The sequence below is a fragment of the Hemiscyllium ocellatum genome, chromosome 23 (genome assembly GCF_020745735.1).
Source record: "Hemiscyllium ocellatum isolate sHemOce1 chromosome 23, sHemOce1.pat.X.cur, whole genome shotgun sequence".
Classification (NCBI taxonomy): Eukaryota; Metazoa; Chordata; class Chondrichthyes; order Orectolobiformes; family Hemiscylliidae; genus Hemiscyllium; species Hemiscyllium ocellatum.
Genome location: NC_083423.1, coordinates 25,883,645 through 25,911,384, shown reverse-complemented (window position 1 = coordinate 25,911,384; position 27,740 = coordinate 25,883,645). Strand labels below are relative to the sequence as shown.

The 27,740-nt window shown below is 38.6% G+C and overlaps 1 protein-coding gene across 1 annotated transcript in view; it reads right to left on the bottom strand.

Annotated features, from left to right (window-relative positions):
- Positions 1-27,740, bottom strand: part of reln (reelin) — a 376,824-nt gene that overhangs the window by 143,472 nt on the left and 205,612 nt on the right. Inside the window, exons 20-22 of the mRNA XM_060843157.1 lie at positions 26,157-26,393; positions 6,365-6,557; positions 1,626-1,738 (exon numbers count right to left, since the gene is read on the bottom strand). Of these exons, the coding sequence (XP_060699140.1) occupies positions 1,626-1,738; positions 6,365-6,557; positions 26,157-26,393 (543 nt within the window). The remainder of the gene's footprint in view (positions 1-1,625; positions 1,739-6,364; positions 6,558-26,156; positions 26,394-27,740) is intronic.

The window sequence follows — 27,740 nt, the reverse complement described above, 5'->3', positions numbered from 1 at the left end:
TTACTTGGCCTCATCCATACTAATCTACCTGTTACTGATGTATTTGTCTATTGGTATCAGTGGAAGTAACCACAAGACCATGAGACATGAGGAGTTCTGAGGTGAATAACTCACCTCCTGACTCTCCAGCACTTGTCCACCACCTACAAGGCACATGTCAGGAGTGGAAATGGATGAGTGCAGCTCTAACAACAATCAACCATCCAGAGCAAAGCAATTGCTGGTAACTTCGCTGGTAATCTATTATCACCAACAACATTCACTCTCTTCACTATCAATGGATAGCACTTGCGATACAGAAATGGTCACTGTCTACAAGATGCACTACAGCTCCTGTTAAAGTACCTTCCAAACCTGTGATCTCTACCACTTAGAAGGGCAAAAGTTCACACACCACACATCATACTAACTTTGGACAATGTTGCCATGTCTTCACTGTCACAGGAGCAAAATCCTGGAACTCCTTTCCATACAGCATTGTGGGTGTATCTACACCCCATGAACTGCATATGCTTCTAAATTGAATAAATTTCTCCCGATCACAGTCAAGCCCAAAACTCTGATAAAAAAAGTTAAATCTCAACAAAATAAATCCCAAGGTTAGGAGCATTGGCTGAATGATGTTTTCCTGTATCAATGAGTCCTGTTTGTCAAATACTGCATTTAAAACTCACAGATTTATACTACTCTAGTTGAAATACCACTCAAAATACATTATTTAGCAACTATATTTTTTTTTTGGAAAACTGACTCTTGTCTCCCCACATGATGTATGCGGCTTCCAAGACGACATTTCTTTTTGGGATCTCTTGTGTCACTTTTAACATTCCTTTGTGGTCTGACTAACTGAATATCTGGATTACTGACTTTAAGGCAGCTAGGATATGTCACACTCATGGGATAATCTCAGACTGGTTTTTCAAGGTCAACCACTTAAAAAGTTCAAATGATTATAAGTGGACGTAAGAACATGCTCTTCCCAGTCAAGAGCTGGATAATGTAATAACATTTGATTATTAATATTCAAAACCCAAATGTGATAATTAAACTGTGTTTGTAAAAAGAACTGTCCCTGACAGCTGCCTGCATCTCATCAGCAGGTCTGATATGCAAATATCTACAAATAAAAACAAATTCATTTTCATAAAGCAGTAGCTAATGCAATTTGTCTAAGCTGCATTTGATTCATTATCTGATTGGAAGACAAATGGCAGGCTTAGTGCAGCAGTTTTCATTAAATGTCCTGCAACTGCTTTATGAAATTGGTGCCGAGATTAAAAACTCCCTCCTGACATACATGTACATGTTTAAACACCAGTTTTCTTTGTAGTTGGAATGTTTTCACTGAGATACTGAAGAATTGTGCCTTTCAATCAGTGTTAGACAGAAACTTGTTAATTTTTTATGGCTATTAAAGAGATTAAAAATTCATTTGAGTCAATAACAGCTGTTAAGTAATTAAAATCACAGTCACAGGTTGGGGAGGAGCCAATCATAGTCCATTTACCTGGAGTCTTTCATTTCACATTTGCAGATTTATGTGAAGAACCAGTTGGTGAAAAGACAATGATTCATTTTGCTTTTGGCCCATTCCCAAGGATTAATGCTTGCAATGATTTCCTTACCATGTTTTCTGTTGTAGGGACACAGTTACTCTTTTCCACTGTGGGAACTCTGAGGAATGATAAACACTGGCAGAGGTGAACTCCTGGCAACTGGGCATGCTGGGAAAACATTCCTGCAGGAAAATATGTCAACCCAGAAAATATCAAGATGAGCAATTTTTAGAATCCACATGCATCTGTTAAAAGGCTGTCAGTATATAATTTTGGAATCACCGGATTAATGCTGATTCAAAGTTTGCAAAGTCAAACTGAACATGTAGCTAGACGAAAGCTGCAGGGCAAAGATTTGGATTCTTGAGGTTTTGGGAACAATTCTGAGAAAGATGATATTTGTATGAGCTTGACAGGTTGCACCACAGAGGGACTGGAACCAGCACCCTCTCAGCGATGTTTGCGAATACAGTGGGCAAAGCCTTAAACTAGAATAGCAGGGGGATAGAAACCTGAGCGAAGAGGCAAAAATGAGGGAAACAAAAATGGAAATGAAAATTAAAGTAGAAAACAAAGGAAACCAGTGCCATATTTGAAATAAATGTGTAAAAATGTCAAAGTCACAAGTTTAAAGATTTTATCTCTGAAGATTAAACATTTGCAATAAGCTATACAAATTAACAGCACAAATACTTCTAAACAGATACGACATAATTATGATTATGGAAACATGGCTGCAGGGTGACCAAGACCAAGAACTGAACATTTAAGGGTATTCAATTTTTAGGAAGGAAAAGCAAAAGAAAAAAAAAGGTGTAGATAATGAAAAATGAAATCAGTGCAGAAAGGATGTTAGCATCAGAAATGTAGATATGGATTCACTTGGGGAAGAGATAAGAAACAACAAGATGCAGAAAATGTTAGTGACAATTGTCAAATGGCCTTCAAACAGTAGTAGTGAGGTAAGGGATGGCAATAAGCTGAAAATCAGAAAAGCATGTCACAAGGGTGTCACAGTGATCATGGGTGACTTTAATCTACATACAGACTGGACAACCACAATTGTACAAGATGATTTTCAAGAACGGTACTTGGGGAAGCAATTAAGGCACAAGCTGGCCTAGATTTAGTTTTGTGCAATGATAAGGGGTGAATTAATAACCTTGTTGTCAGAGACCCTTTAGGAAAAAGTGACATGATAGAAATCTTCACTGGGATAAAAAGTGAAATAGTCCAATCCAAAATTATTGCCCCAAATCAAAACAATGGAAAATATTAGGGTCTGAGGGGTGAGTTGACTGTGATATACTTGGTAATTTGATGTAACGTTTCAGAGAACACCTCTGGGACACCCGGACCAACCAACCCAACCACCCCCTGGCTCAACACTTTAACTCCCCCTCCCACTCCACCAAGGACATGCAGGTCCTTGGACTCCTCCATCGCCAGAACATAACAACACGACAATTGGAGGAAGAGCGCCTCATCTTCCGCCTGGGAACCCTCCAACCACAAGGGATGAACTCAGATTTCTCCAGTTTCCTCATTTCTCCTCCCCCCACCTTGTCTCAGTCGAATCCCTCGAACTCAGCACCGCCTTCCGAACCTGCAATCTTCTTCCTGACCTCTCCGCCCCCACCCACTCCGGCCTATCACCCTCACCTTGACCTCCTTCCACCGATCACATCTCCATCGCCCCTCCCCTAAGTCCCTCCTCCCTACCTTTTATCTTAGCCTGCTGGACACACTTTCCTCATTCCTGATGAAGGGCTTATGCCCGAAATGTCGAATTTCCTATTCCTTGGATGCTGCCTGGCCTGCTGCGCTTTTCCAGCAACGCATTTTCAGCTCTAATTTGATGTAATGGCATGACAGTGGATAGGCAATGGTTAATACTTAAGGAACATGATCAGTCAGTTTGCGGAAGACACAAGATTCGTAGAAAAGTGAATAGTGAAGAAGGTTATGTAAGATTACAAAGAGATCTTGATCAGTTAGGTCAATGGACTGAAGAATGGCAGATGGAGTTTCATTTGGATAAATGTGAGGTATTGCATTTTGATAAAACAGACATTGATAGAATTTATACAATTCAAAATAAAGCTTTGGGAAGAGGGACAGATTAAGACAGAGAGACCTAGGGGGTTTAGTTATGTTATTCTTTGAAGTTTGCATCACATATGGACAGGGTGGTTAAGAAGGCATTTAGCATGCTTGCCTTCATTGCTCACATCTTTACGTACAGGAATTAGGACATTATGTTGAGGTTGTACAGGATGTGAGTAAGGCCTCTTCTGAAGTACTGTGTCCAATTCTGGTCTCCCTGTTATATGAAGAATATTATTAAACCATAGAAGGTTCAGAAGACATTTACCAGGATGTTGCTGAGAATGGAGGGTTTGAGTTTTTAGGAGAGGCTAGATAGGCTGGAACTTTTTTCACTGGAGCGTACGAGGTTGATAGTGGTTTATAAAATAATGAGAGGTATAGATTAGGTGCATGGCAGGAGTCTTTTCCCTTGAGTGCAGGATTTCAGGATTAGGGGCATATTTTTAAAGTGAGAGGAGAAGGATTTATAAAAGATGAGAGGGGCAATCTTTTTACACAGAGTTGTTTCCGTGTGGAATGAACCTCCAAAGAAAGTGGTGGATGCAGGCACAGTTACAACATTTAAAAGACATTTAGATAAGTACATGAATAAGAAATGTTTGGAGGCCTATGGGTCAAGCGCAGGCAGGTGGTGCTAGTTTAGTTTGAGATTATGGTCAATATAGAATTGGCAGCACAGTTCTCAATAGATAGCACTGCTGCCTCACAGCACCAGGGACCAGCCTCGGACAACTGTCTGTGTGGAGTTTGCATGTTCTCCCCACTACTGCGTGGGTTTCCTCCAGGCGTTCCGGTTTCCTTCCATAATTCAAAGATGTGCAGGTTAGGTGAACTGACCAAGCTAAATTGCCCATAGTGTTCAGGATATGTAGGTTAGGTGCATTAGTCAGGGAAAATATAGAGTAAAAGTGTAGGGGAATGGGTGGGTTACTCTTTGGAGGGTTGGTGTGGACTTGTTGGGCCAAATGGCCTGTTCCCCCACCATACAGATTCAATGATAGACTGGTTGGACAAAGGGATCGGTTTCTGTGCTATATGACTTTATAACAATTACATACATTGCAACAACTATATCTTTGTTTTGGGAAAACAGCACAGCAAGAAAAGTGGCCTAACTATGGCCAACCAAAAAAAAAGGAAAGATAGTATTATACCTAAAGAGAAGTGATATAAAGTGCGAGAAAAAGTAGCAACCTTGCAGATTGGGAGCAGTTCAGAATACAGCAAAGGTGGACAAAGCACTTGATTATGAGCTGAAGAATAGAGTGAGAATAAATTTGCAAGGAACATAAAAGTACAATGTAAGAGTATTTATAAGTAAGTAAAAAGAAAAGAATCAGTGCTGACAAATGTAGACTCCTTACAATCTGAATTGGGAGAATTGATAATGGGGAACAAGGGAAAGGCAGAGCAACGAAACAACTACTTTAGTTCTGTCTTCACAGAAGACAACATGTATAACTTGTGGAATTGAAGGAGATTAGTATTAGTAAAAAATAAAAAGTGCTGGAAAGATTAAAGGAACTGAAAGCTGATAAGTCCCCAGGGGCTAATAACTTTCATCAGACTGATTCCTGGGCTGGCAGGTTTGCCTTACTAGGAGAGATTGAGTCAACTGGAGCAGTAGTCACTGAAGTTTGGAAGAATGAGAATTGATTTCATTAAAACATAAAATTTAGACAGAGCTGCACAGACTGCATGCAGAGGTGATATCTCCCCTATTGGGAGTGGGGGGTCTACCACAAAAGGCTATGGATCGCAAGTCACTGAATATATTTAAGAATAAAGTAGATAGATTTCTAGAGGCTCAAAGCATCTAGGGATTTGCGGAGAGAATTTAGGAGCATAGTATTAAGATACAGGATCCCTCATTACCACGCTGAATGGCGGAAAGGGCCTACCCCTGCTCCTATTTTCCATATTTCTAAGTTTTGACACCACAGAGAAAGTCCTGAGATTGAGAGGATCAGTGCGTGGAAATTGTAAGATGCTTTCTGGCATTATTAAGTGTTACCTATGACAAGATGTAGCACAAGGTTCAGGATTGAAAAAGCATTGAAATACAATCTAGGGTCTTAACATTCACGACATTGCACAGAGTCACCTTTCATTAGCAATCAATAAAATAAGTGTTCATCTGGCTCCACATATTTCCATATTTATATAAAGTTTGTTTAATAACACAGTTCAGGCAAAATGTACGCCCATTTAACTTTTGCAAAGCTTAACATTGCATCTAATAGTTCCTTTTGAAAAGATTATGATAAAAACTAAAATGAAACTGTACTAATTTTGAACAGTGACAGGAATGATGATAATTCAAAGTGGGATAAATTCAGCAATCATAATAGCCTACCACTTTTGATGGAAATACTTCTGGAGCAAGAACTGTAACTGTGCCTCAATTTTCTTCAAAGAAAAATATGCTAAATTTATCATTTATTTATTTATTTTGGAGAATTTAATATTTTTGACTTTTAATGGATTGAATTGCTTAAATAAAATCAAGTGAATCAGTGCATGCTAGAAAGTTATTAGGTAGGAGCATGAGGATCATGATGTGTAATTATATTGTAACTATACAGGACAAACTTGTTTGATTGTCTGGTCTTTGTTTGTACGTTCCTATAAACTGCAATTTTATGACTATATCACTAAGCAACTCACAAAACTTTAACAAACTTATTTCAAATATTTACCTCCTGCACAAGGTGCCAAGTCAGGCCATGGTTGGTGGAGTACTCCAATCTGATTTGGTTGTCCACATGCAGTGTAAACAGCTTCCCACAGCCCATCACAAGGCTAAACTGCAACATATATGAGGCCCCAATTTGCATGGACTGGGTTTCAACATAGCGCATGCTTGAACTGGTTTTAGAATCTCCAGTGAAACTGTGGCAATGAGAAATAAAGAAACATTAAATGGATATAATTGCTGGAATGAAACTAAAGACAGAATTCTCAATAAAGTAATTCAAGAAACTGGATTGTGCAGTTGATTGGTCACTGATCTTTCAGGCTATGGGTTAAAATCTAAACCAGAATAATTGATAACTATCTTCTTTTCCATTTGGTTGGAAGGCATTTTCATGAAATAAATGTTGATCTGTCCAAATCCAGTTCCTGGCAGATATAATCAAAAATGCATGAAACAGTATTATTTTGGGACTAATTGCAATCTTATTGAGACAGATTACAAGTTGAATGTGACAGGAAATAGAAAAATACTATTCAGATGCAACAGAATATGTCCTCCAACAATTGGTGCTGAGGTACATTATTGCAACAAACTTTAGTCTCTTTATGTCCAGATAATACTTAAAATGTTGTGGTGTAATGATATCATCACTAGACTAATAATAATCACTTTCGGGACAGGAGTTCAAATTTCCATCATTGTTAGTTGGTGGAATTTAATTTCAACAAATAAACCTGGAATTATAAAGCTAGTCTCAATAATGGTGACAAAATGACAACTATCATCAATTGTTGTAAAAAAATCTAGTTCACTAATGTCCTTTGATCTAGATGCTCACTCGTCTATCCTATATCCTTGCAAGTCATTCTGTTCAAGGGCACTTGGTGTTGGCTAATAAGTGTTCACTGGCTAATAAGTGTTCACTGTATTCCATTTCCAGCATCGCTGTTTCTTATTAACAACCCAAAATGTTCACTTGCAAAATAATAGTTACATGAAAGCAACTGAGAACAAATTATCTCCAAGGTTTCAGCTTCTCAGTAGCTCTGCACTAATGACTTGGCATTGGTCACATTTAGTTTGAGGTCTGGGTCATTTATAATGTTTAGCTCAATCGAAGGAAAGTTAATTAATCTAGTCTGTTCCTTTCAAGCCAATGTTGACACTCTGGTCTAAGTAAAATAGACACATCCAATAATCAATTCGTAGGTAACTATGGAGCAAGTATCCTTGAACTAGAAAAGCAATTGTAAATCTCTTGCTTCTGCTCTGGGGAAAAACAGTGTGACATGAGGGGCTTTCTTTCCTTTCAATGTATTTGATGCTTTAACTTTGAATTGTGATATTTGTAACATAACTTTGTGTCTTTTTGTTCCTCATTTCCTGAGCTGTCATGTGATAAATGCATTTGACATGAAAATTATTACTCAGTATAAACAAAATAAATATAGTTAATAGAAAAATTGAGGTTTGAGGATTTGCAATTCTTAATAATTCAGGTCTCTGAGGTAACAATATCTCCACTTGCTTGGGGGAATCATATTCTATTGGGGAAACTTTAGTGGACAAAGTTAAAAATCACACAACACCATATTATAGTCCAACAGGTTTATTTGGAAGTTCATTTAAGAACAGTTTTTAGCACACGGCAATTTTTATTATAAAGTACAAATAGTTTAGAACAGTTCCTGTTTTTTGGTAGGTAGAACAATAACATTTCCAGAGGCTAACTGCATAGATGCTTTGTCTATTCTCCATGATGGGATATGTCTAAATGGCATTTTTTGGCGGCAACAGAAATGCATATTCACTCTTTGATGTGCAGATTAGCTATGCTGACCAGATATTGGTTCAGAATAATTCCAACATCACAGGTTCAATTCTTATTTTATTTGAAGTAGACTTGGGCCTTGCTCCTCATCCAACCTCAAGAGGCACAAGGTAATGGGAAACTACCATTGATTAAAATAAAGCTGCAAAGGAAAATGGTTTAGGATGACATTGAGCCAAGGACCTACCTTCAGGCAGAACACACATAACTTGACATCACTTTTAAAAACAGAAACAACAGGACATGCATGGTCACAGTAACAGACAGCTGAGATTTTCATATTTAACATTAGTGTTTAGTTTAAATGTTGCATGCCCAGTTACCAACAGGGCCGTTTTTGTAACCTTTATTTGTAAAGTTCATTTTTGTGAGAACTTTGAGAATGCTAGCCATTTTTCTTCTTTTACACAATAAGAAGCAATGAAATGCAGACTGAGGTAACTCAGGTTATCATTCAGTTCAACAGGATGAATCCTCCTGATTTTTCTTCGTTTTGCGGGGATAGCATGCATTTGTGATGTCCTGAGTCATCACTACTGGCTCTGGTCTGTGTTGCCTTCCCTGTGATAAACAGGATCCCCACATCCTAATCCAGTTGAATCACACTATCACAGATAACTTTGTGTTACTATCACCAAACACATGATACAATATTTTTTAACATCAGGTTTAGCTGCCCATCTTACTATCATTGATATTTGTGTTAGTCAGTGCCACCACTGAAGAACTATGGTCTATAGCTTTAAAAAAAATCAAAACCCAACAATGCATGTTTTATAAAAAAAAGGAAAAATATTACCAATTTAACAAAATCAAATCAATTGTGGGTTTTTCTAATTGATAAAATCTTTAACACCATTCAAATCAGTTACCACCTTTGCCTCGTTGCCTATCATAATCCTATATTGCTTTTCTGGATTGTCTAATTTGTTTTTTGCAGAATGAGATGATATTATTGATTAAGGTAAATTTCTTTTTTGGAAACAGTCCCTAGCATGAATCGTACCTTGACCATGCATGCCTCAGGAGAGTTCCAAACCTCAGTTTTTGCTAAAATTGCCCATAATGTAATCTTTGCCCTGCAAGGATAGCAGCAGAATATCCTCATAAAGAATCATTTATTTCCAAAAGTCACATTTTATTTCCAAATTCAGTGCCATCCAAAGCAGAATCAGACTAGAGAAATGTTAAGGCAGAAATTCTACTGATTGTCTTGATCCATTTTTCTGTGCCAGAGATGTCTCTCTTTCCAGGAGAAGCTAGTCCAATATCTACACAAGAAACTTTCCTGGGACCTAAAGACAGAAGTACCCACTGCTGCTTCTCTGACTCCAAAAGGAACTTATACCCTTGTTGTGGCAAAGGCAGGTTTGGGTGAAGTATAGTGACAAGGGTACACTATCCTTTTGCTAACAACTTAGGGCAATGTAGTAAAAGAAAACCAAGCCTCACAATTTGCTTAAGAACATTTGATAAATTAATTTGTTCTTCCATTTTTCTGTGGTCAATATTCTCTGGAGGTGGATTCCAGCTCAGGAGATAGCTTGTATCACATTGTATCATTGAGCGCACATTCGCTATTTTCAAACCAATCTATTTAAAATAATAGTAAATAATTTCTTAAATTAGTCATAAGCCTAGTTCAATGAAAAGAAATAAATAATTTTAAAACCACTAGTTACAATACAAGTTAAATTGCAAAGATAAGTTTTGCTTCTGGAAGTATCAGATAACTGTAAACTTGACCTTCTGTGCCTTATGTGCTTGGCAGGAGAGCTTTGCAGTGTAATTATTTTATTATGACTTTGCAGTCTAAAATAAACCCAGGATAATTTAATCATATTTGTTTAAAATTTAAATAATTTATGAGCAATTTAACTGACTCCAAATTTATGGCTTCTTCTTTGGTGAAGGAAAGTGACTGATGGAAACATTACACATGATTAGACACGTTTCACTTGCTGCAGTAAATGAGATAGGGAATAGTCTGCACTGAATGATAAATCATCTAACCCAAGTTCACGCAATGAAGAAAACATTGTCAATCACTCCCCTGTGACCAACACAACATTGCACCTAACTCATTGCTGTGGAGTTGCCAAGAGCACACCAAATGGAAGCCCAGCTGAGATCAGCTAACATTAATTAATTTAACCACTAATCAGTTAGATAGTGTGAATTGGTTTGAAGATTTCCCATGGGATAATAACTGGCAAGGTCTATGAAGGTCATCAGCCAAATTCATTGCATCTCCACCAGTTCCATCTCCCTCCCCATTAACCTCTTTGCATACCTGTTTTTCCTTGAGGCTATTTCTAAAAGCATAGGCTAAAAAGTTAATGTTGGCATTTCAAAAATTCCTGCTAGCTAGAAAATCTGAAATATTTCCTTACTTTAATTATACAGAATTAATGAAAATCATATTTCTATTTTATTGGACTATTAGCAAGCTGTAATTTGAAAACTAGATATTAAGTGATATGGAAAGTGTAGTAACAAATAGATTTTATTCAAAATTTGTACAGAATAAAGTAAAAATCTTTGCATGTTGATTTGTTTTAAAGAAATACAATACATTAGCATTGTAGAATATCTAATAGTGCATCCAGAAGTTGATTGAGCCTCTAGAGAGAGAAACAAGAGCACACTGATTCCTCAACACCATCCCTGCTCTTGTTCATTTTTCCAGTGACATAGGAATTGAGGGTGACCAGGCTGCCTACCCACATGTGGCAGGTGACCAAAACAAGTCATTAACAGGCTTCAGTATGCTCTTAAAGGAGATTTGTTGGGATTTTTCAGTAAGCTTCCAGATCTCAACAGGTAGCAGAGTTTTGATACTTGGAGGTGGCCTCTCCGTTGCTGACCAGGAGGTTAGTTCTTCAGGCAGGCTACCTGCCCTTGCTACCTGCAGAAGTACAGGCGCCACTTCAGTATCCAATGCTTTATTTTTAAAAATGGGAGACAGTGTACCTCCCTGATGAAAGTCCTGTTCCCGCTTTCCATAAGAAGTTATTTTCCTCAACATATTCCTCTTTATGTCAATTTTATAAGTCCAGATCAATCTGAATAACTCAAGGTGAGGATGATGTGAACAAAATTAGAAATTGCCTGAAACATTAACTCCGCTTTTCCTCCACAGATGCAGACCTGCTGAGTTTTTCTAGCAATTTTTGATTTCGTTTTTGATTGCCTCCACAGTTCTTTGGCTTTTTGGTAAGGATGACTTTTTTTAATACTTCAAAATGTTTTGCTGTATTTAGTTAATCATAAAATCTGCCCTTCAGAGCTGTTGCAGTATTCTCATTCATTGTCTAAAATATCCAACCACAGGTTTAGATGTACTTAAAATATATACAGTAATTGAACCAAATGATAAACACCTTTTTAACATTTTCCAAAATATACCAAATTGGCTGAATTCAGTTTTTGGCATATTCAGTCTACTTAACGAAATATCAAAGCAACAGGTTATCCCAACATTCCTTTCAAGCACATGAGGCAACTGCAGCAGAGATTAGAAGTCCATTGACAATTGGGTTTTGGGTCTTATTATTTCCGACAGTGCAGTTGAGTTGTGGATAACATTTTGATGAAGGTTACCTGTTGGGTCTATCACCAAATCTGCTGAGCTAGCCCACAAGTAAATTATTGGAGGGCTGCAGGGCTCACGAGGTTTGGATGGAGCTGAAGAAGCAAGTGTTCTCCTCCTGACTGTTCATTAAAATAAAAAAAGGAGAAAACTAAAACCTATTTGTTCTTCACTGGCTCCTTTCAAAATGACTGATCAGACCATGACAGGCCTGCAAAAACTGAACACTGATGCTCAGGTTTTGGCCAAATTTATCATCGGTTTCCTAAAATGGGCATACAGGTCCCTTGCAAATGCTAATCAGGAACTGATCACCCTCTGGAGAACTGCATGATACTCTCACTGGAAGCTATTGCTTCCAGATCAGATTGAGTCTAGGTGATTGTGCCTCAAATTGGGCTTGGATGTACATTTTGCATGCAAGCAAAAATGCACATTGAGAAGCAATTTTGCTCCTAAGTATTCTAAGCACTACTAATTAGCTGAATTGTGAATGAGGTAGGGAGAAAGAAGGGAGCAATATGTAAATGAGACACACATTTCCAAAGGGAGAGACACCTCAGCAAAATAAACTGGGAACATCTGGCGAAGCTGGTTGGAATAATGGTCTGTACGTTCTGTTATACCAACCTACCTCTTCCTGCTTAAAATGTGTACACCCAAGCTCATGACCTCAAAAGGTATGAACAGTCTTATCATGTTCATGCACATGCTTGCCAGAAATAACTTTGAGATTCTCCAACTCCATTTCACACTAGATTATTACAGGAATCAGGAGTGAAATGAGAGACTTTCATTTTGATGGACTCAGTTGGAGTCAATCCCAGAACACGACAATGAAAGGATGGAGCTTCACCTGGGGTTCAATTGAAAACCATCATAAAAGAACCCAATATACCACAACGTCAATATATTAATATATTTAGGTGGATATCTACAAGAAGAATTTTCAATCTGTCACACATCTGGAAAACTGACATATAATTAGTTATCTGATCAACAACACAAATGGTAAAACATAGCCCAATGTAAAATGTCATACGTGCAACATTAGAAAACTGTAAGCCCATTTGTTTCAAGCAGCCAATTAAATAATTCTCAAGTATTAAGCTGAAAGAAAGCTAACCAAACTGTAACAATGGATAAGTACAGCTCAAAATCTATTGGTTTAATGACCGTTTAATGTAGGTACTTGAGTAGAAAAGATGCAAAATGGGAAATGCACTGTGATATTCAAAAAGATTATAATGAATGGGAAAGATGGGATTTTGTTTGTTTTGCAATCAGTGGTTGCATTTGAATATTTCTGTGTTTGCAAACAGAATAACTCCTTCAACAAAACATAAAACCTTGGCTAAAAAAAAACAAAATTCACCTTTTGAAGAATAACACACAAGCTTCCTGCAATTCCTGAAGCGTACCTTTGAGGAGAAACATTATGCAGCAGCATTCATCAGAAAATGAACTATAGCTTATTCTTCAAGTTGTTTTAAAATAAAATTGATGAAATTCATCATTCTTGACAAGTTGTCTTCCAAACCTTGAACAATTAAGATAGTTGGCATGGTTTTAAAAGTTAAATTGTCCTCAGGGTGTTGAGAATGTTGCAGAGATAGTGCTTAAGATCTACTGACAAGACCACATCACAAACACTGAAGTCTGGGAAACAGCCAACTTCACCAGCATTGATGCCATCCTCCTTCAAAGCTAACTGTGTTGGATAGGTTATGTTGCTCAGAGTGACGATAGTCACCCATCCCAAACTGCACTATATGGAGTGCTGACCACTATTAAAAGGAACATACAGACCACATGCAAATGTTTCAAGAACTCCCTAAGGAAATTTCTCCCTGTACGTCACATTGATAATCGCCAGTGTGAAAGGCAGCCCATAGATGACGTTGCCTGGAGATTCAACTTCAAGAATGCTACAGGCAATTTTGAGACTGGGCAAAGAGCCAGCATGAAATAGAAAAGAAGAGGAATGATAGAATCAATTTCTCTGAGCAGCAACAACACTTTTACCTGAAACTGCTGTGGGAGAATTTACCATTCATGGATAGGGCTGATTTGACACCAGTGGGCCCATAACCAGTAGTACAAGCTCCCTAAGATCATCATCCATGTAAAAATTCCAAGAAAAAGACAAATTGACAAGGTGTCTGTGTTGCTGATGTAACTTCAGGACGTCTGACCTTGGTCTGATTTGAAGATGAGAACAAGAATACTGCCAATAAAGGCATAATGCCATTACATTACTAAAGTAGTACCTCTAGTATTTTCATTTACATTTTAATACCAGTGCATTGTGTAGAAAGTAATAGAAAAATAAATGAGGAAGTGACAAATCAACAACAAATAAAGAATGATCTTTTTGAACACTAACTATGATGATGCATTGTATGTTTTGTTCTAACAATGACCTGAATTTGCCCTGTTTCATAATTGTGGGTTTGATGAATCCTGTTGCTGAGGAACTATCCCACGAATGGCTGGGAAGGTCACTAATTATGCTCATTAATGCCCTAATTAGGGGCACACTTATGGCAGTCAACTCAATAGTTGTGACAACCTTGTGGCACACAAAAGACCCAAAATTAAAAGTTTCATACCCTAAAGATGAGGAAATCACAGCCAATCTTTATCCAGTGTAGGGGTTTCCCCCTCAGACCCAAAGGACATGCCAGCCATGATCTTATGTTATCCTTCATTGCTGTACAGCTAGTGAGAGTGTCTCAATGTTGAGGCACCCATGTGGTTACCAAATAGCTATAGCAGCAGCCGGCACCTCTCCTGATGGGGATACTGAAGCTCCTACACTGTTGCTCTCTGATTGTACTGCCAATAGGAAGAGCCCGCCTACCATCCTTTATAGGATAGTGAATGTGGGAGAGGCCAATTAGGAAGCTATCTCCTGGACAAGTTCTGAACAGCTCCTACTGCTGGTAAGTGCAAGTACAGGACCTTTATTTGATTTCAGCAGCAGAGTCTCAAAGTCCTTAGGATCAAGGCTATGTGTCACTCAACATTTTGCAATATTTTATAATTATATTAGCAGGTAATTTATACAGGCAGCGCTTCAAATTCAGATATGCGACAATCCTGTCTGTTTGCTGCTATTTAAAATAAGTTATACCCCATCAAAGCTAAAATTTGGCACCTGCATCTTTAAGCACTGATCAAAAATGCTCTGAATCTTGTTGCATTAAATTTCATTATCAAGGCACAAGGGACCACAATGAAGTTTGAAAGATCTGAAGTCATACTGGACTTGAAATGCTAACTTTTTCCCTCTCCACAGATATTGCCAAACCTGCTGACTTTCTCCAGAGGTGTCTCTTTGCTTGAAAGTTTAGGGCATTGTATTCAAAACGGTTTCCCACCATAATTCCATTGTATTCAAACAGTTTCCCACCATAATTCCATTTTGCAAATTGTAAAATTGCTTCTTTCCTCAGTGAGAACTGTGAGTGCAGGTGACCCATGTGTGGTGTCAACCCTCACTTTTGGAAACCTTGGTTTACTGGGTATGTAGATTAAATATTTCAGCAAGTTAAAACTGAATGAAGCCACTGGTGTACAATAGAGCTATATACATTAAATCATTAACTTTAATTAGATTTAATCTAATCTAATCAATAAAACATGCTAAAATTGTTACCATAATGTCCTTTCTAGCTCTCATGAGACTCATTTCCTCTGAATGAAACTCGTTAGGTGCACTGCTATCCTCCCAAAACAGTTTTCAACAATCACTCCTTAGCCCAATATTCAGTAACACTGTCAACTGCTGTCTTCCTCAAGGCAATCATCATCTCATTAATACTGTTATTATCAACTGCCTTCTTAAAAAGCCTACTGTGCAAAATATCCCCCAGTCCCACGTAAGGTATTTGAAATTGTCACTGTAACTCAATAATAACAACTTATATTTAAACAGCAATTTTAACCACGCCCCCCTCCCCGCCCACATCATCTCTGGATGATATTCAGAGAGGTGACCAAAAATAATGGGGTCTGGGGTCTATACTCTGGGGTCAACCTCACCAGTACGCAGATCAATAAGCAGTGAATAAGCAGATAATGAGGAGTGAATGTATTTTATTTCTCTAATAAATAACGGATGATATTCAGAGAGGTGATCAAAAGCTTGGTTAAAAAGAAGGAATTTAAGCAATATATTAGAGAAATGAAATACGCTAACTCCTCATTATCTGCTGATTCGCTACTTGTTGATCTGCATACTGGTAAGGTTGACCCTAGAACCCAGACCCCATCATTTTTTTTTACCATTGACTTATTCAGTCTGATCGCACAATCCTTTCTGAGAGATAGGACAGATACATTGCACTGGTATCCATGTGGGAAGTCCATAGCCCTATTCCCAATGGATAATGAGGATTTGGTGTAGAGAAGCAGAAAGGATTAGAGAATGATTTCCATTGTTTAGCATGGGGCAGGTGAAGGTATGGAGACTAATGGTGAAGTTAAAAAAAAAACCTAGGATACTCAGAAGGCCAGAATTAGATACTGCCAAGATCTCAGAGTTATAGAGTCAGAGAAAGTAACAGAGGTGAGATGGGAAGAGATAACAGAGTACATGTAAATGAGGCTGATAATTTTAAAATTGAGACTTGTGGCCAGGAAGTACAGGGGTGATAAACGAATGATACTTAGTGAGAATAAAATATAAGCTGTGTAGCTAAGTTAGAGCTCATGTTTATTGAGGATGCATGTCAGGAGGTAGACCAATAAAACATTGGAACACAGTCTCTTCTGATATAATGTGATCATTCCATTCTCGTGCGATCTTGCGTTATAAGAAAATTGCACAATAGCCACACCATTTAAACTAATGGGGCCAGAATCGTATTATAAGCAATACAGGTAATGAAAGTTTGCATTCTACAATAACTGTCTAAATTCTTCAATCACATTAAAGCCAATTTGTGTTGAAGGAACACATGTTATAGCAGAACCAACTGTTGTTGACTCTTGAGTAAACATATAAGTGAGTGAGGGTTTCCGTTGAGCTGGTGCAGGGGAATGTTATGGATGTGGAACACCAAGACTGACCCTGTCAATCATTTTTCTATTAATATTGCTGTCATCAGGGGGATCCAAGATGGCAGCGACCCAGCAAGTCTGAGTCTATAGTGCTCCTCCCAAGACTTGAGCAAAGTGGGTCACCCGCCTCACCCACACTCACCAAATCATTTAAAATAGTTTTTACTTAATGTAATTAGTTGCTTAGTACTGAATTTAAACAATTTAATCTCTAGTAAAAATGACTAAAGGGAAGGGAGCCCAAAGTTCTCAGCAGGCAGGAAGCCCACCCCCACCCTCTCCAGCTGTAGCAGAGGCATCCGCAGCCACCCCAGGGGACTTACCTATGGTGGTGAGCCTCGCGGAAATAATCTCTAAACTCGATGCGAATATCAACGCCTTCATCGAAGAGTCTCAGAGCCAATGGGACTCACTCTTGGCCACGTTACAAAAGCACGACCGAGACATCGAGGAAATTGAGCGCCGAGTCAGAGGGGCGGAGCTAAAGGCTGTGACCTCCGAGACTATAGCAGAATCGGCCGTGAATCGGTCCGGACTCTCGAACAGCGAGTCTGGGCCTTAGAGAATCACATTGATGACCTTGACAATTGAGGTCGTTGAAAAAATATTCGTTTGTTGGGCATTCCCGAACGGGAAGAGGAAGGCCAGCTTACAGCATTTCTCAAACAGTGGCTTGCCCAGCTGTTAAATCTGGAGGCTGGATCAGGCCAGGTAAGTGTGGAATGGGCCTACCAGGTTGCAATATGCAGGCCCAGCTCGAACCAGCGCCCCCGCCCGGTCCCGTTCTGGCTGCAGAGCTATAAGGAGAGGCAGATGTTCTTAGAAGCCTCCAGAAATCTTGGGAAAGATCCCAAACCATGATATGTAAAGGATCCAAGATTATGTTATTCCAGGACTTTTCCCCAGCTCTGGTCCGAAAGAGGAAGGCTTTTGATGAAGCGAAGAAGTGTTTAAGGGACTTAAATATTCAGTACTCCTTGCGCTACCCAGAGACACTACATTTTAACCATGAAGGGTCTGTAGATAACTTCAGATAGCCGGAAAAGGCCAAGGAATTTTTGGATTCTCTTAGATAAATTGTAAGAGATAATTAATGTTGTATTACTCTCCCCCCACTCCGGTTTACACCCCCTTTTTAAAATATTAATCCCTTTCTTTACCTTACTGTTTAATATTATCTTCGGGGGTGGGGTGGGGAGGGGAGAGGAATTTATTTATTTGTTCTCTACTTAGTGATTTTCTCCCCTTTTTTTAATGTATGTATATATAGGCCGGGGGGGGTGGGGGGGGGGGGGGGGTGGATCTAGTTAATGTTGGTGAGGGGAGGAGGTTACCTTATCCTATTTTATTTCTGTCTTTAGGAGCAGGGTTGTTTTCCCCTGTTATTTTGTATTATTATATTTAATTATTACTTGTTGAGGCTGTAATTTTATAGTTGTATATGTTTACACATGGTATTAACATTACCAAATATATCCAGGTGTTGGTGTGGGTGGGTGGGAGGGATGGGGTGGGGGTAGAGTGCTCACTGTTAACTCTAGCTCTGTAGTATATTTGAATTTTCCTCATCCTATTGAGGAGTGCCTGGGTCAAGGGTGGAGCACTGGTTGGGAGAGGATACGATGGACTTTTAGAAAGGAAGTGATACCCCCTGGGAACAAGGGGGAAAATCTCCATTTAAACGTGTTTTTTTTATTTAGAAATAGTTTTTTTATTATATTGATGTGAGTGTATTAAAGAGCCTTTATTTTTGTGAATTGTATATGCTCTATTCTTGGGATGTTCTGGATAGGGTTTCCCCTCTTGAGGGGTCTCGGACTTGCCTGGACGATTATGGTTGATCAGTTGGTTAAGTGGTGCACCTGGAATGTCAAGGGGAGTAATTCACCAGTCAAAAGGAAGAAAATATCAAACCCCAAGAAAGAAAGGGCTAATATAGCTCTCCTCCAGGAGAGGCACTTATTGGATAAAGAACACTTGAAATTACGACAGGGTGGATTTGATCAGGCCTTTTTTTCTTCTTTCAGTCAAAAAGCAGGGGAGTTGTTATTCTTATTCGGAAGAATTTCCCTTTCAAAATCCTAAATCAGATAAAAGAGGAATCTGGACGATATATTTTGATTGAAGCCCTTGTAAATGGAGAGGAATATGGGATCTTAAATTTGTATTGCCCCCCGACACATCCTTTTAAATTTATAACGGAAGCCTTCTCAAAATTGATGGCTCTCGGTGCTCATCATACAATTATAGGGGGAAACTTTAATTGTATTATGGATCCAGAAATAGATAGGATTCCCAAGAGTACTGCAGGAGTATCTCCCAGATCTAGACAATTGGTGGATTTGAACAAAGAATTAGGATTAGTAGATGTATGGAGATGCCTTCATCCACAGGACAGAGATTTTTCTTTTTACTCTAATCCACATAAATGTCATACCAGAATTGATATGTTTTTTGCCCCCTCGATTTTTTAAAATTCCGTATCATCCTGTAAAATAGGCAGTATAGCAATTTCCAATCACACTGCTATATATATGGAAATCAAGGCGAGGAACAATGGGACATTCCCTCGGCATTAGCGTATGGACCCCTTCCTGATGAAAGATAGTAAATTTGTAAAGTACTTCTCTCAAGAATTTAAAACTTTTTTAGAAAGTAATTTAGGTACGGCTAGCAACCCATCAATGATGTGGGAGACCATCAAAGCTTACGCGTGAGATTTGATCATCTCACACTCAGTGACCCAGAAAAAATTAAAGGGAGAGCAACAGCGTCTGCTTGAAGCTCGCTTAGAAGCGGCTGAAATAGCATACGCTGATAGACCTTCTGTTATCAAATTACAAAGGATTATGGCCCTTAGGACAGCTCTAAACACCACGCTCACCTAAACGACTAAGAGGGAAATATTATTTGCAAAACAAAGGTTATACGAATTTGGCAGTAAACCTGGTAGATACTTAGCATTTCTTGCAAAGAAAAAGAAGGCCCCTCAAACTATCACGTCTATCAAGGAAAGTACAGGTATTCTGACTCATGATCATAAAAGGATTAACGCAGTCTTTAGAAGACTTCATTCTGATTTATATAAATCGCAGGATTGTGAAGACAGGACTAGGAAGATGCAGTCATTTTTAAAAAACCTGACCCTTTTGGACCCAACTCCGGAACAGGTATCGGTCTTGAATGTTCCCCTAACAATCCAAGAAATACTTGATGCAATCCGGCAACTTCAGAGTGGTAAGGCGCCTGGCCCAGATGGCTTTCAAGCTGAATTCTATAAAGAATTTATAGGAATATTGGCTGATCCACTTATGGACATGTATAACTACGCATACAGTTAGGGCTGTCTCCTGCCTTCGTTGAAAGAGGCAAATATCTCTCTTATCCTCAAAAAAGGAAAGGACCCAGAAGATTGCGCGTCATACAGACAATATCCTTGCTAAATGTAGATTTCAAAATCCTCTCTAAAACGTTAGCATTGAGACTAGAAATGGTATTGCCACATATCATAAAGGAGGATCAGACGGGGTTCATTAAGGGCCATAGATCATCCAGTAATATTAGAAGGGTTTTGAATATGATTCAAGCCTGCCATCAGGGAGAGATACCAGGAGTTATATCACATTAGATGCAGAAAAGGCATTCGACAGGGTTGAATGGTCATATTTGTTTTACACATTGGAAAGGTTTGGCAATGGAAATGTGTTTACCAAATGGGTCTCAACACTGTACAGTGATCCCAAAACAGTTGTGATTACCAGTGGATTAGGCTCGGATAGCTTCAGTGTGGATAGGGGCTACCGTCAGGAATGTCCTCTCTCGCCATTACTATTTACTGTAATAATTGAGCCACTAGCAGAAGCTATATGGGCTGACCCTAATATAACAGCCCTGAGGATTGGTACAGGTAAACATAAAATTACCCTTTATGCAGATGATGTTCTTCTATTTCTCAGTAATCCCCTGATGTCCGTGCCTTGCTTAATCCAAGTTATTAATACGTTTAGTGTATTTTCAGGCTATAAAATTAATCTCTCAAAATCGGAGGCTATGCCAATGGGCAGTCTTGCTAGTATATCCCACTTATTGGATGGATCCCACTTTCCCTTTCGGTGGTCCCTGGAGGGTTTCTTATATTTAGGCATTTTTATTACCCCAGTATTTGGTCAGTTATACAAGGCTAACTTTGTGCATTTACTGGAAAGGATAAGGCAGGACCTCCAGCAATGGGGAGACCTTCCAATTTCCTGGCTGGGTAGAAAGCACTAATTAAAATGAATGTCCTGCCCCATCTCCTTTACCCTATGAGAATGCTTCCGGTGATGCTACCAAGGCTGGCACTACGTAAATTATATGGCTGGTTGGGTTCCTTCTTTCTGGAATCATAGACGGCCCCTCATTAAGCTGAAGAAGCTACAGCTTCCACAGGCAAAAGGAGGATTGGATTTCCCAGATTTTAGGAAATATCAGTTAAGTCCCCTATTAAGTCACATAGCTGATTGGGTCTTGTCTGATCCACAATCAATCTGGCTGGACATAGAGGCTTCTCAAGTAAAATGCCCACTTATTAACCTTTTATTTTCAGACCAGAGGAAAATCATTACGGATCACTGTAAAAACCCTGGAATACTAAACACAATTAAAGTTTGGATTATAATGCGGCAAAATGAGGGCAACACACATAAAACATCCCCCTATGCTCTGATAGTGGGAGCATGGGGATTTCAACCGGGGTTTACAGATGCCACCTTCAAACTCTGGATATCCAGGGGTATCTCATGTTTCGGCGATCTATTTAAAGAAGGGGTCCTGATGTTTTTTGAACAGCTGCATCAGAAATTACCTGATGGAGACCTCTTTCGATACTTCCAAATTCGAGATTACATACAGAAGAAGACTACATTATTAGATAGTCTTTATAAATCAGATAGAGAACGTAGAATGCTATGGCCAATGAGGGTATCTTCCGTCAGCACTATTTATCATTTATTACATAATGAAGAATCGGGAGATATGGACAATCTGCTTAAAACATGGGATCAGGATTTGGGACTGGAAATCTCTATAGAAACGTGGAATGACATTTAGGAAAATGTCAGAAAAATCACCATCTGCAACAGAACTCGGGTCATTCAATTGAAGATACTTCATAGGGCCCATATAGCACCGGACCGATTGGCAAAATTTAAGGCAGGAGCATTTCCAATGTGTCCCAAATGTAAAATAGAGGCAGGCGCTCTTGTACATTGCCCTATGGACCTATCATAAGATCCGTAGATATTGGACTAAAGTAGCATGTGCTCTGACAGAAATCTTAGGACGGAAATTAGAGTGGACCCTGTATCTCTTCTTTTGGGCTTTTCAAACTTACCCTCCCTGGATATGCACGGGAAGAGATTATTTTCTAATCTCTCTTTCTGTGCAGGAAAGATTATTTTGGTAACCTGTGAGGCTGAGGGCCCCCCTGGACTTTCCAATTGGCACAGAATAATTATGGAATGTATTCCCCTTGACTTCCTTACAAATGTGGTGCACCAAAAGACTGCATTATTCCATAAAATATGGCAGCCCTTCTTGAATTACACAAATACAGATATTTTGGCCATCCTAATAAAGGCTTTTATTTAATTGAGATGGCGAACCTGGTTGGTCCGGGGCCCCTTGGGAGAGGAATCCCACACAAATATGGGTTTTGTTACGATTTGATGTTCGTACATTCCGAGCCTGTACCTCACTATCCAATTTCTGTGTTCTCCGTCGTTTTTTTTTCTCTTCTTTGAATAATGTAAGAGACTTAATTATACACTCTAGTTAGTTGTAGGTTAGATTAGTAGTTAGTTGAGTTTTTTTTCTCTTGGTATCTTATTTTTTGTTTGATAAATTTTGGTTATTAATTATTTAAGATTTAATTATATATCAATATTGATACTTGGTTTTTTTTTATTTGTAAACTTATAAAAATGTTAAATTTTCAATAAAAATATCTATTAAAAAATATTGCTGTCATCACCTTTCTTTTTAAAAGACTCCATCTTTGACTTCTTTGTAACTTTTTTAATGTGATTTGTTGAAATGTCAGTAGTTTTCAACAGAATCACCTTCATAGTAAAGCCTTGTTTTGATTTTATCGTTTACTTAAATCCTCTCCCAGGCTCATCATTATCCCAATGCTCCAAGATGTTATACATTTCCTCATCCTAGAAGCCTTTTGGTAACATTATGGTCATTGTTGAGAAAACATTCACATTGATGATTGTAAGCTCAGTTTTATCCTCATCCTTGGTTCCATAAATATTACCATGCTGTCTGATTGTAGTCTCTCAAGTTGTGGTTATGAAGCTAATTTGAGGCTATCTTGTTCTCCTTGTGACAATTTCTCTGCATCTCAAGCACCAATTCCATCTTCATCTAATGATGCTCATTCAGACTATTACATGCAGACACAAAACTTTGTTTGTAACCTCTTCTGAATTGTGCTTCAAATTCAACATCTGGTGCATTGCCACAACCTCTTACCACTGCCTCCACTAACATCACTTCACTTCCATCAGCAGTAAGATGTTACAGATAGTTTCATCAACTCAAGCCAAACAGTGTTTCTCTTGTCAGTCTCCCCATCTTCAGTACTATCAAACCACAGAACACCCAAATTCACATGAAATCTCAGCCATCAATCACTTTTGGCTTGAATGGTTCCAACCTGCAGATCTTTATCCTTATCCTCACATATCTTTCATGAACTACCTGTAAAGTTGACTCCAGCTGTACACTACAGCACTTCTGCTCCATTCATTTGACTTTGGTCTACTGGCCATTTTCCTCTTCTCCATTCCACAGTGGCAAAGCCTGAAGCCATTATGCGCCTTGCATACTAGAATTAAGAACATAGAACATAGAACTGTATAGCACAGGAACATGCCCTACGGCCTACAATGTTGTGCCGAACATGACATCAAATTAAACTAATCCCTTCTGCCTGCCCTTGATCCATATCTCTTCATGCCCTGCATATTCATGTGCTTGTCTAAAAGTCCCTTAAACACCCTAATCGTATCTGCTTCCACCACCATCCCTGGCAGTGCATTCCGGACCCCTACCATTATCTGTGTATAAAGACTTGCCCCTGACATCTCCTTTGAACTTTCCCTCTCTCACCTTAAATGCATGCCCCCTCATATTAGACAATGCTACTCTGGGAAACAATATTCTGACCAACAACCCTATCTATGCATCTCTCAATTTTATAGACTTCTATCCGGTCTCCCTTCAGCCTCTGCTGCTCCAGAGAAAACAACCTGAGTTTTTCTAGTCTCTGCTTATAGCTCATTTCCTCTAACCCAGGCAGCATCCTGGTAAACCTCTTCTGCACATTCTCCATAGCCTCCACATCCTTCCTACAATGTGGTAACCAGAATTGAATGCAATACTCTAAGTGTCAAAGGATTCAAAATCTGAATTCATTAAAAATTTGCATTGAAAAGCTAGTCTAATGGTGAGCTGTCAATTATTGTAAAAATCTCAATACAATTATCAAATCAGAGATAGGGATATACTAAAACTAACACCAGCAAAACAACAACAAGGAAAAGAAAGGCACCAAAGTGAGACAAATCCCCAGAACCAGATAGCTTACATCCCAACGTTCTAAAAGGAAGTAGCTGAGAATATTGCTGGTTTCCTAACTAAGAGTTCTCTTGAACTGGGAATAGTCCCTTAGATGGGAAAATTGCATGTGTCCCTACCATTGAAGGAGAGAGGAGAAAACCTGAGAATTATAGACCAGTTAACCAAATCTCTGCTTTCAGGAAACTGCTCAAGTCTATAATTAATGGTTTTGAGGGCAGTCTGACTAAACTTGAAAATTCAGATCAGATTGAGCTAGAATGGATTTGTAAGATGTAGATCACGTCTGTTGAGTTGGTTGAATTTCTGTTTTGAAGAGTTGACGAAAGCAGTGGGCAGGCAAATGTCAATGGATGTTAGTCATATGGACTTTCAAAATGCATTCAATAAAGTCCCCATAGGAGATGGCTGGCTAAAGCTGTAGCTCAGGGAACTGATAACCAATTTCCTAACCAGGCAAACAATTTGTAGAGTGGCAGGATAAAGGCAGCTATTCAATGGACAGAATCTGACCAGTAATGCCTCTGAAGGATCAGTGTCAGGACCTTAATTATCCGTTGTAGTCATTAATGATGGACATATCCTCACATGTCCCAATTTACTGATGACATAAACTCTTTGTGAACAGTATAGATTGAACCATACAATTTACAAAGGAATATTGATAAAGTAATTGGGTGTGTGAGATAAATAAATTCCAATGTATGCAGGTCTGAGAACTTCCACTTTGAACCTAATTAGGTATGAGGCAGGGTATTTTTAAAACAGTGAAAACATGAACACATAAATAAGAACAGTAAAACAAATCAATAAGGCTAATAGAATGTGGCCCACTACTATCGAAAGGCTTGAATACATGGAGACGAAAGTTGTGCGGCAGGTACGCAAAATTCTATTTAGAACAAACCTAGACAGTTAATTCTTAGGAGGAAGCAGCAGACAGCAAGCTAGTAAGCCACTTATAGGGTCATAGAGATGTGCAACACAGAAACAGTCCAACCTGTCCATGGTAACCAGACAGCCTAAATTAATCTAGTTCCATTTGCCAGCATTTGGCCCATATCTCTCTAAACCCTTATTATTCATGTACCCATCCAGATGCCTTTTAAATGTTGTAATTGTATCAGCCTCCACCACTTCCTCTGGCAGTTTATCCTGTATACGCACCACCCTGTGTGAAAAAGTTTCTTTTAGAAAAATCTCCCTGCCCTGTTAGCTCTATTCTCATTTTTCATCAAAGCATACTTCTTTGCAGTATCCAAAGTTTGTAACAATTAAAAGTGTCACAAAATTCCCAGCATTATAACTGGTAAACTGCTTGCATAAGCTGTGCGAGAGGTTTACTATTGTGAATGAGAGCAACACAATCAGATCACATTATTAGATGAAACTTTTCAATTATCTCAAAGAATTTATAGGACCATGTAGCTTTTAAAGAGTGGTGTTGATAAGCTTTCCATGAAAGCTAATGAAAAGTTAATACAAATTCTTTATCCAATGCAAGTTGACAGTTAATGCAATCCAAATCTTTGATTTCTCCTCTCAACACCACCAAAACATTTTGGAAAAGCAAGTCTGAAATCATTTGACAAAATATCTACTTTTTCCAAACCTAGAAAAATTACTTCAAGGGAACACGAGAAATTAAACAAATTTCAGCAATTGGAGCTTGGTTCCTACCTTAGAGTCCAGTCATGGTTACAGTAAGGTTGGACATTTCCTAGGTAGAAGCCCAGGGACTGAGTGACATCCACAAGATTGGTGAAGTTGAGGCTAATGCTGTTGTATAGTACTGAGGTCATAGTAATTTCATCAATAGCCCACACGTCCTCATCAGGCCCAGAGTGATAAGGCTGCCACCATCGGAATTGGATGCCAAACTGCTGCGCATTTTCTGGAAGCTCCACAGAAATAATTCTGAAGCCAAAGAAAAAACCTTTTATTAAAATTACATGCATGAAATTCTGCTGATCATCCTTTTCTATCTGTGGTATCTTCAGTAGGCACAGAGACTAATAAAAGTCAAACAATACTCACAAATATTCTCCTATGGAGAAGACTAGCTTTGTGACATTTTAAAAGCAGAATCAACAAGACGAAGAAGTGCATGGAAATACGCAGATAACATAGTGATAGATCTCAATAAATTGTTATTAAAATTATTTTTTGAGATGGCACCACTTTTTATCTGCAACAAAGGTAGATATGGTTTCCAACAGCAAAGTGAAACAGAAGCTATTATGTAGGGAGAAGTTATTGCTAAAAATTGTAAAAACATTGAGGCAATAAAGTGCAATTCACATGTAAACTATAGCCAAAAAACCAGTGATCCCAGTAACATTCACTGTTAAAAGGAACCCAGTGAATGATGAGAAAAATTAATTTGACAAATTAGCATTTCCTTCCATGAGGTAAGATCACTTTTTAGAGAGGCTCAACAAGAAACCAAGTGAGTTAAACTTGGTTCTAATTTAAAGCTATTCGATATGGCTCCAAGACAATGTGATAGCTGCCACAACAGAAATCGTCTCATTTCCAGCACAAGTAAGAAAGGAGCTTAAACGTGAACAACATTAAAGAACCTACAAACTTTTCAAGTGTTATTGCTGATATTGTAAGATAAAGGGACAGCACTTACAAAACCCTGGTATAATGATAATTATACTTGAACGCAAATTGAGATTTTTGAACTTCTGTTCTCACATTAATGGATGAAAATCTAAATTACTTATTTAATATTCTTTGTCCAATATTTTACCAGAGCATTCATCCAAAGTTACAGGCCAACATCTGCATTTAAATGAATTACAGAGGACTTTCAGATGAACACACTAAATATTTAACTAAAACAATGAACTGCAGATGCTGGAGATCTGACACATATTTAACTGGCTAACATGACCAACAACAATAATCTCTAACTTTACATATTGGATAAAATATATGGCAGGTTAACAACAAAGATTTATTTCCATCCAAAGAACTGTGATGATGCAGCTCTGCTTGACCCCAGTTTGCATTCATATTGGGTCTGTAGTGCATCATTTAATGAGTATCACAGTTTGTATGCCATCATGAAGCAAGTTGAGAATGGTGACGAGTTTCTGAAGGCAGCCAAATTTGAGGATTATATTCCACAATCTGTCACAGTTGACAGTCGAAGACCTTTTAAAGATCAAGGAAGACCATGTTTACAGGTTGGTGCTGTTCACTGTACTCCTCTTGGATTTGCTGGGCATTGAAATCATGTCCATTGTGCTTCTA